Consider the following 11,358-nt stretch of genomic DNA (forward strand, 5'->3'; position numbering starts at 1 on the left):
GGAGCATAAGATACATATGTTCAGAAACAGTACTTAGAGAAGCTATTCTGTGGTGTTTAGAGACAGATTAGTGAATTTATGCTAATCAAACAATGGAAAGTCCAGGTTGGAATATCAACAATATTATGAAAAGGATAGATTGTTACTCACCATAAATATGACATGCTGAGTTGCAGACAGGGATGATGATGACCGACTGCACCACAGCGTGTCACCTACAGTGAGTAGCAATTCTATCTTTTTCAAAATATTCTTAATAAATGATAATGAAAGATAAGACTGTTCATAATTGTAATGATATGCTTATATGGAAGTATACAAGTAAAGTTGCATAATTGAGTAGAAGAAATGTAAATTTTACACTGTATATTGTGTGGAAGGGGAGGCCATTAATAACGTGGAATTGAGAAACACAGCAAGAATTATTGCTTATGCTACTGCTGCTGTTATTGCTAATGGTAATAGTGGCAGTAGAGATTAAGCCTTTTTGTAATTATACAGATATTAATTTTCATGTTCTTTCATCTCAATGTTATGACTTCAATTGATTGATTATTTACTTAAGGAAAAAGGAAAAAAAACTTCTGCAGAGCATATCTTTCTTTTGATATTTCCACTCTCGAGTCATTATTTAACTCATTTATTGTGCTGCATTAAATATATTCACTTAAACACAGATACAATAATAACAGTGATTAGGATGAGCAAGATCATCGTAAATAAGGTTAAAACAACACGTGAGCGAGGGCAATGCGATCCTGTAATACGAAGCCTAGAATCGGTAATGAATTCTGAACATACACAGGTAAGAAAGAGGCAATCGGAGTCATGAAACAAACAGCCATAGTCAAAATCCAATAATTTCTGTTGGTCTCAGGTACAGTGTGCACAATTACAGTCATCTGATTGACACAAAGTGCAAACAAAGAAGTGACAGAGAGCAGCCATGTCAGCTGTTATATGCTAGCTGCAGGTCATCCCACTAATTTATATCTTTGTGTAAATCAGTGACTGACTGCAAGCTGCCATCCAGTATTCATGCCGAGGTTGTGAAACAGAATACATATGGAATAAAGCTCTTTAAATCACTCGGTATTCCTGAATATGAGCTTTGTGGAAAACAGTGTATGTGTGAATAAATGTAACTCTCTCAGCTTTGTGAGGCTGTGTAAGAAAGTGCTTACTTATGGAGGAACTCTGGCTTATTGATTGATTTACTAGCGTGAATGGCTTTATGGGGAAAATATCCTTCTGAAACACAACTTTTAAACTGTTTTGAAAAGTGTTTAATACAGGTCGTAGACTTTGTATGGGAAGTGGTAGTGATAGTAATGATATGACTATGTATAACATTTATTTGCTTGACAACCATATAAGTGTATTTTCCTATTATATAACTTTTCCATGTTGAGAACTCAGTAAACAAAAAGAAAATTTTTACTTTCTGTATCCTATTGTATACAGGTGGATCTTGCATATATTGGTCATGCTAGAGTTTTGAAACATACATAATACTAGCACTCACTGTGGATGTTTAAAATAGGAACAAGAAGATACACTACCATTCATATCATGTAACCAAAGTCTCATAAGTCTTCCAATGATTGGTATTTAATTGGAAGCCTGAAGAGTGGTAGAGTAAGAGAATTGGATCATTGTAAATGTGCCTCCCCCTGTCCCATCTTTGTGTATTTTCCATAATATAGTATATTTTCTTCAGGCATAGCGTGATTATCATTTTTTAAATCCGTGACACAACTGACATTGCTAGATGAAACATTTAACAGCCTTCAAACACACTGAAAATTAAAGAAGAAATAGATAACTGTCTATCAAGGGGGTTGCATGACTCCAGATGTATTATTTTCATTGGCCTGTAATCAAAGAGTTTGTAACATTCTTATGTAAATGGTTTTTGTAACATTTTGTTCTTGGTGCTGTTACTGTCTTTTTTATGTAGATGTCATTATTGCAAAAGCTTTGTTCCTCAAGATTGAAATTGTAAGCCTTACTAATAAATCCAAACTGTTCATTTTAGAGAAAGTTGTTTAGATTTCCCTAGTCTTTATAATGTCATTATTATTCATTTTAATGTATTTCTGTGATAAATATGTCGTTAAATATTGCCAAATTCTGTGCACCTGCACCTTATGCATTGAATTGTTATTGACAGTTTATTATAGAATTCTTGCATTCTTTCAAAGTAGTTTGAGGTGCCCACTTTTTTAACTCAATTTCCTCATAATTGTATGTTTCATGTAATGTGAGTACGTGTGTGATCTAATGCTTACCTGATATGTCATCTCCCTTGTATGTGTAGATGGTGAATACCTACACGTACAGATTTCAGGTGTTAATAGTCCTTCAGCAGTTTAGTTACTCAAATTTCAGTGCCAATGACATTTTCCCCAGAACTGCACAGCGTTTTGGCCAACATACTGATTAAATTTAATGTGTGTAGAATAAAAAAGTACAGAGTTGTGCTGTTTACTGAAACCAGTATCGCAAACTCCATCATCCATTTCACAAGTTTCATAATTCCAGCATTCTAAAGTTTATTTTTATGAAATTTTATTTATTTATTGTTAACTATTTTCATCACTTTCTAATAATTTTGTTTTGGGCAAATTTTTTATATCATAGATTGTAAAAGTTATTGTCTACCTGCAGTGAATTACCCTGAAAACTTTTAGGAACCAGCAATTATGTACGAAGAGAACAGAAACAACACTATATGTTAATAGTAGTGAGACATGGATTATTAGAGTGAAGTCTGTTTACTTTCAGACTTTCTGTTAATGTAAAATAACTGGAATATGTCTCAACACTGCAGAACCCATATGGTAGTTGTTAAGAGTTAACAACATAAATGCTGCTTATTCCAGTAAGTGTTTTCAAGCTCAATTACAAGTTTAAATATTTTCAGACTGAATATCTTTGTATAACAGTTGTTGGTACAATGCTGTGACATTTTTTGCTTTAATAGCATTGTTGGCCTTAAAACAATATTTGTAATCTAAACACGAATATAATAAAATTAATTTCATATATTTTATACATAAAATAATTGTGCTGGTTTTATTCATATATCACCTCTACTTATTATTCAGAATAGTTTCTTGGGTATCATACCCACCCATCCCAAAAAAGGGGCGAGGATAGTGTTTAAAATCTGTTGAACAGGGATAGTGTGTGTTTCTCTGCACTTCATCTGATGACTGGGCCATGAGCATTATGCATCAAAGCAGTGACTGTTGCTGGAATGTATAAGACCAGAGATTATTTCAAAAACAATAATATCTTCTGTGTTAATCTTTATTATTATACAAGCTAGTCAGAATTTATATAGATATAATTGATCCATTTAGTTATCTGTGAATATTGGACAACTGTAAACAAAGCACACTGGCCCAGAATTGGAAGGAAGTGCAGAATGATGAACTGAAGACAAGCTGAAACTTGTACATCTCAGAGATGATACATTTTGAACTTATTCAGGTGGCTATGTCTGTTTCCACTGTTAATGTTTTGATGATCTCAGAACTGTCCTTAATCACCAGACATTCTTTTGCATTGTACCAGAGCTTCCCAGACATGACCTTGCCTTAGGCAGCACAGTAAATCTCAGTACTTATTCAGTTTTCATACAGTTACATCTCAGTGTTGCTCAGTTTTGGAGCTTTGAAGTTTTGTTTGCCAATATACCAAGATGAGTACAGTGCTACTATCTCTCTATCTATCTATCTGTGCACGTGCATGCAGGTGTGTGTGTGTGGGGGGGGGGGGGGGGGGGGAGTTTGTGTGGAGCATGCTGTTTTAACTGAAGAATCAGTTATAATAAAAACAAAATTTTCAAGAAATAAGTAATGTCTTGAAATTTTGAAGAACTGCAATTTTTTTGCAGCCTTGATGTTTTTAGTTCCCTGACAAGATGGAAAATGAATATTGTTTGTAAGAAGTGTTTGGTTTGGTTATTTCATTGGTTACACAAAGAGGAATAAGGAACATTAGCAGCATTTGTCAAAGGCATTGTTATTTCAGAAAATTAAGGCACTTGCAAGGAAGCATATGAATGATGTGAAACTTATATGAAATTTAAAGGAAGTGGCAAGTAAATATTAAAAATACCAGGCATTCTCACAAGGGGTGTGTAAATAGGAGATTGTAGACAATCATCATTCATTATATACATTTTCCTGCCAATAGTAAATTATTGATGAAAGACCATTATGTGTCATATCTACCAAAGTGTCTCACAGACTTTCAATATTTAATCTCAGTCAATGTAGATTTTCATATAGTAAAAGGCAGCCAGTTTGTAATAGTATGATATTGTGACAAGCTGTACTGCATGCAATATGGGGTCACGGTTAGCATCACTGTCTGCATGCTGTGGGTCACCAGTTCAGATCTGATCACCAGCAAAGACTTATTATTTATCTTTTCTAGAAAGTTCTCGAAGTTTCTTATGTTTGTAATGTTTATATATCCTGGAATATTAGATGTATGTATAAACTGTAGCATTCTCCATCCAGAAGGCATTGTTGTTCTATCTGTATGTTAGTGTCAGTAATAAATGTACTTTCAGTGCTAAGTGTTATACTTCATCGATGACCCTACTTTCAGATTTTGACTTGATTGTGGTTTTGACCAGACAGTATTATAGCAGTTTTCGACAAATGTAAGAGAGTTGAGAGGCACTTATGCTTTTGTTTAGTTAATGTTCTTAGTGATGGTGTCAACTGAGATACTGAAGTAAGTACATTTTTCTAAATGGAATTGTATACTTTTTACAACTGCACTCGATAGCTCTTCAGAAGAGAATTACAATGATATAGCATTTGTTAATGTTGAAACCTATCATAAACAATTTGAGAAATATCCCAGAATGTGAGAGCACAGGGGCCAGGAACAGCATTTGCTGTGCAAACACTGGCAAGCAGGTGTCTCGGAGCAGATTGCATAATTGTACACCATAAGGTAGGTCTGTGCTACGAGCATAAAGCTTTATTTCCCCTTGAACCAACTTACAACATAGATGCAGGTTGACCTACGAATGTTGTATATGGAAATACGGCACAGGCTAGAATCTAGCAAATCACAAAGGGATTAGGAAAACTATTTCACATTTGTGTATCCTCCCAGATTTACGTGAGCTGAAAGATAGAAATCAACTGTTCATCCCTCAAAAATAAAGGCCTCTTATACACTGCAGAAAGTAACTACTGTATTAAATATCTAAATGTTAGCAGGAAGATTTGACCTATTTTATCCTGTATATGGCCTTGTGCTTCTTATGTAAACAGACAGCTGTCGGACAACTCTCTCTACCTACACTGCTCTAAACTATGTATTATAGGATACATTCATTAAAATAATCATTTTATTAAACATACTTTGGTGACCACTTGTACACCACAAAATAAATATTCTTTTTAATGAAATGTCATTTCATACAGAACGTAAGCACATAATGACAATGTTACATGCTACATTGAATACACATTGTCAATTTATGTAACATTGCAATCCAATTTCATACATAGGTAAATGAAATAAACAATTTACTAACAATGATTTGCTAACCACCCCAATCACACAACATAAGTTTTGTCTATTAAAAAAAAAGGGGGGGAGGGGCTTTATCCATTACTTAAGAATGTGATCAAACTGTTGACCATGGACTGAAAGGCACATTTGCAATCGCAATTCAAAAAAACAATGAACGTATGTAATTACAGTGGATGATATGGTAGAGCATGCACAGGTGATTCGATGTCATACATTGTCTGGCGTAGTTGGGGATTCATCATAGATAGCATTCACGAGTGTTTTCCAAAAATAGAAGGAAAAAAGAAATCGAGAGGAGTCAAATTGGGTGACGTTCCAGGCCATTTGATAACAGAATTTCATCCTATCCGATGTCCAGGAAACTTCACATTCAGTACTTGCGTTGCAATACGGGATGAGTGAAATGGACAACTGTCATGTTGCAGCCACATACTCTGTTGAATATCCATTGGCACCTCTTCTAGAAGAACCAGCAGAATGTTTGTCGTAAAGTGTGCATACCCATGTCAGTTTAGAATGCCTGAAATACAGTAAGGACCAACAATGTAATTTCCTGTGATGCTGCACCATACATTTGTGTTCCACAGCCATTGATGTTGCAGCTGACAAAGCTAATGTGGATTTTAGGCTGCCCATTAGAGCATGTTATGCAAATTTACATTAGTGTAGTTAGTAATTGTTGCTTCATCGGTAAAGAGCACATGTTGGAAAAAGGTAGGGTCATCTCTGTTGCGAAATGGCAAACAGAAAATTCTTTATGACGTTGAACATCACAAATCGTAGTTATCGAGTGCCCGATGTAGTGACGGATGACAGGGATGGAAATTCTGTCGATGGATTGGAAAATTGCGCAGGTCGCACCAGTGTTTAAGAAGGGTAGTAGGAGTAATCCATCGAACTGCAGACCTTTATCATTGACGTCGGTTTGGAGTAGAGTTTTGGAGCATATACTGTATTCAAACATTATGAATCACCTCGAAGGGAATGATCTATTGGTACGTAATCAGCATGGTTTCAGAAAACATCATTCTTGTGCAACGCAGCTAGCTCTTTATTCGCACGAAGTAATGGCCACTATCGACAGGGGATCTCAAGTTGATTCCGTATTTCTAGATTTCCGGAAAGCTTTTGACACTGTTCCTCACAAGTGACTTCTAATTGTTCCTCACAAGCGACTTCTAATCAAGCTGTGGGCCTATGGGGTATCGTCTCAGTTGTGTGACTGGATTCATGATTTCCTGTCAGGAAGGTCGCAGTTTGTAGTAATAGACGGCAATTCATCGAGTAAAACTGAAGTGATATCAGGTGTTCCCCAGGGAAGCGTCCTGGGACCTCTGCTGTTCCTGATCTATATGAATGATCGGGGTGACAATCTGAGCAGTTCTCTTAGATTGTTCGCAGATGATGCTGTAATTTACCGTCTAGTAAGGTCATCCGAAGACCAGTATCAGTTGCAAAGCGATTTAGAAAAGATTGCTGCATGGTGTGGCAGGTGGCAGTTGACGCTAAATAACGAAAAGTGTGAGGTGATCCACATGAGTTCCAAAAGAAATCAGTTGGAATTCGATTACTCAATAAATAGTACAATTCTCAAGGCTGTCAATTCAACTAAGTACCTGGGTGTTAAAATTACGAACAACTTCAGTTGGAAAGACCACATAGATAATATTGCGGGGAAGGAGTGCCAAAGGTTGCGTTTCATTGGCAGGACACTTAGAAAATGCAACAAGTCCACCAGAGAGACAGCTTACACTACACTCGTTCGTCCTCTGTTAGAATATTGCTGCGCGGTGTGGGATTCTTACCAGGTGGGATTGATGGAGGACATCGAAAGGGTGCAAAAAAGGGCAGCCCGTTTTGTATTATCACGTAATAGGAGGAGGAGTGTGGCAGATATGATACGCGAATTGGGATGGAAGTCATTAAAGCAAAGACGTTTTTCGTCGCGGCGAGATCTATTTACGAAATTTCAGTCACCAACTTTCTCTTCCGAATGCAAAAATATTTTGTTGAGCTGAACCTACATAGGTAGGAATGATCATCAAAATAAAATAAGAGAAATCAGAGCTCGAACAGAAAGGTTTAGGTGTTTGTTTTTCCCACATGCTGTTCGGGAGTGGAATGGTAGAGAGAGCGTATGATTGTGGTTCGATGAACCCTCTGCCAAGCACTTAAATGTGAATTGCAGAGTAGTCATGTAGATGAAGATGTGTACAAAGCATGGCAAACTGTTCTACAAAAAGCATCTTGCATTTCTAGCCTCTTTATCAGTTAATTTGAGCCAATTTCCTTTAACATCACAATCGTATTTACTTCCTCTCTTATAATCATAAATCTCTTTCATTAATGATGAAGCACTGTTAGTTTTACATAAATAATTGTTTCATATATGTATATTGGTGATAATGATAATATGTTTAGGTGCCCGAAGTTATTTCATCAGGAATCTCTACCAGATAATTGTGCTATACATTTTCAGCTTTCTTTTGTAGCTTTAGTAATGTTAGTATGTGCACATGTGCAGCATTTCCCCAGACCAGAATACTATATAATATATATTTTTTAGTGGACTACTCCATATTACTTTTTAATAATGTTTGGGTGTTTATTGCTCTTGACATTTTTACTCGCCGCACGGGGTAGTCGCATGGTCTGAGGCGCTCTGTCACTTTGTGCAGCTTCCCCTGTCAGAGATTCAAGTCCTCTCTCGGGCATGGGCATGTGTGTTGTCCTTAGCGTAAGTTAGTTTAAGTAGTGTGTAAGCCTAGGGACCGATGACCTCGGCAGTTTGGTCCGATAGCCCTTACCACAAATTTTCAAATTTGTACTCGTCATAAATATGTTTGAATTATTTTACCACATATGTTATTTATATGATTCTCCCATGTCAAATAACCTATCCACCATCTTGCTTAGGAATGTCTGCCTCTTTTTAAATACAAGTATCCAAGCTTGACAGTAATATTGCTTAAGTTACGTGTTTTGTCTGGATGCATCTGCATGTATGTAGATTTGTTAACATTTATGAAAAGATTACTTTCATCCAAGTAATTATTTCCATCTTTTATAACAATAACTGAAATTTCTGGCTGGAAAATATGTAAAATAAGGGAAAGGCAACCAATTACCTATAGAGGATTCGTGCACGGTACTCAGAAATACACGATAAAAACAGTTCACCTCTTCAGGGACAAATTTTTTTTAATAATTTCAATTTTGACAGTTATTTTTAACCCTTATGTTTGTGATGTAAGGAAGTCATTACAAAGATATTTTTTCAACAAATGCTTCAATTTACTGTACAACAATGAAAATAGGAAATGGCCACATTTGTGTACATGGTGCATAGCAGGTTACATGAGAGCAAACGTGGTGAAAACATAAAGAAACCAAAAAATTTGATAAACAATGGAAAAATTCAAGTAATGATAAATTGTTCACATCATGTATTGTGGAAGAACTCCATACATTCTTGACAAACAGGAACCTTGCAGTTTTTGCAAGTGTATGTTGTTCTTTGTTTGCAGTTTTTATCTCTGCATCTAGGAGGATTCTCACACCATCCAGTCTTATATCTGCAGAACATTCAGTGCATTGCCTTTTCTTCAAGTAAGCATTGGCAGGAGTGTTTGATGGTCTGCCACACTTCCTTTGCAGGCTTCCAAGCTCTATAACTGTTGTAGCAACTGATGCATTGAATTCCAAAAAAGAAATATTTTATTCAATGTCTCTTTTGTAAAGAATCCATGCATTTACTAGTACAACATTATAAAAGTGGAAGAATATTCTCAAATAAAACTTCTTGCTCTTCATTGTGTGAGGGTAGCGTGCAACCATCCGGTCAGTCATGTCCACTCTGCCCATGAATTTGTTGTAGCATGCTACAGTATATGGCCCCTCTATCTCTATGTGAGCATGGTTCTTCACGTCCCATCTTTTGACAGTATCAGTTGGTGTCCCTCCAGCAAAGGCAGATACCATGTGCACAATGTTACTATCCACCCAGTGCATAACTGTAATATTGTCATTAGAAGTAGCAATAGACATTGAACCTTGACCTGATTTCATTAGAGCTTTGCTGTTGGTCAATTTACTCTCTGGAACCTTCAGTCTGTTCGACCTTATGGTTCCCAATACATGAATTTTCTTTTGCTTCAGATACGAAAGCAATGGGATTGTTGTGAATAAATTGTCAAGAATGATCTTGTGAGTCTTTCCTTCTAGCCCCTGGCACAGTCTTAAGACAGTGTTCCCAATAGTACCAAAGTTAGGGCTCATTGTGTTATTCTGTTCCTGCATTGTCCCTTGGTACATCTCAAAAAATGTCACATACCCATCTGAGCTAGAGTGTGTACCCGTGCTTTGAATCCCCACTTTTTGGGTTTAGACTTTATATACTGTTTTGCCCTGTTTCTACCCTTGAAGGGCATAATCATGTCAACTATAGATTGATATTCAGTATGAGTTACTGTCCCTGAGAATGTCTCTTTCAGTATGTCCAAACTGAGTTTCACCTTCACAAACATGTCAGTGTTGTTTTCAGGGATTTCATCATTGTCCACAAAATGTAAATACATTTTTATTTTTTTTTCAAATCTCTTTAGTGACATAATGTCAGCAATAAGATCCATTCTCAAAGCTGGGTTACTTGACCAGTACATACGATAGTTCGAGTACTTTATGTATGTCATAATCAAATTAATCGCTAAGAAGCAATGAATTTCACTTACTGAAACAGAGAAATTTCATTCACCATTTGAAAAAGCATATCATGTTGTCTTTGTAACAATCACATCCAGTGCTTTAGGAGTGAACATGATGCAGTAGAAATATGGTGTCTTTTCTACTGAAGGATCACTATTACTGTTGTAAACACCACAGAATTCAGGAATGTTACCAACGAAGTCGTTGTCCTTGTTTGGATACCATATAATATGGGAAGATGTTGGAGAATTTGTAACTGTGGAACTTGTTGCACTATTGGTCTGCACTTTTGTTGACTGAATTGTGCTATCAACAGCTAAATTGCCACTAGCAACAATGTCATCATCAGAATCGTAATCAGGACTATCACTTTCTTCATCACTTGTAATTACATCCAAATCAGAACAATTGGCATCATCAACAGAATCTAAAATAAATAATATTTCCTGTGGGCTTAATGTTTTCCTTCAATTCATTTTTAATAATGTTGGAAGAGAAACTAAAATAAATGAAAGTAACAAAATGACAAAAACAGTGTTTTATAATTGAGCCACTGGTGGTTACGTTGTATTTCAGGTTATGTTACGTATTGCACTGTGTCCACAAATGTGTACGTTAGTAAACAGTTGATTTATACAAAATAGTTCCCAGATATCACTGTTTCAACAGTAACATTATAATAGAAAATGTCCAAAGCACACAATAAAAAATTGTAGACGAAGAATTCTCTTGCAAAAAAGTGTAAATTATTATTTCAAATGCACATACTGAACAACAGGCAGCTGTTGACTATCCACAGATATAAAAACATGTCTCTCCATAACAGTCAAAGATGATAAACTGGGGACACAGTAGCCAACTTATGGGAACACAATGGCCACAAATGTAACCACTGCCCATTACAGGACCTCATTTTCTATTTTCTTCAATATATTCAGCATAAGGTTAATGGCCACATACGTGTCGATATCCCTGAAGAGGTTAATACTAGCTTTCAAACACTTGCTCTTTTTCTAGTAGGAGTGCACACATTTACATACACACAGACACTCAAATGTACACACTTACAGTAGGAGCAAGACA

The 11,358-nt window shown here is 36.1% G+C and overlaps 1 protein-coding gene across 1 annotated transcript; it reads right to left on the bottom strand.

The window, feature by feature from the left end:
• Nucleotides 1–9,288: 9,288 nt before the first annotated feature.
• Nucleotides 9,289–9,849, bottom strand: LOC126298345 (piggyBac transposable element-derived protein 3-like). The gene has a single exon (XM_049989640.1). It carries the CDS (start codon nucleotides 9,847–9,849, stop codon nucleotides 9,289–9,291), a length of 561 nt encoding a protein of 186 aa, XP_049845597.1.
• Between the last annotated feature and the right edge of the window lie 1,509 nt (nucleotides 9,850–11,358).

Source organism: Schistocerca gregaria, chromosome X, assembly GCF_023897955.1.
Source record: "Schistocerca gregaria isolate iqSchGreg1 chromosome X, iqSchGreg1.2, whole genome shotgun sequence".
Lineage (NCBI taxonomy): Eukaryota > Metazoa > Arthropoda > Insecta > Orthoptera > Acrididae > Schistocerca > Schistocerca gregaria.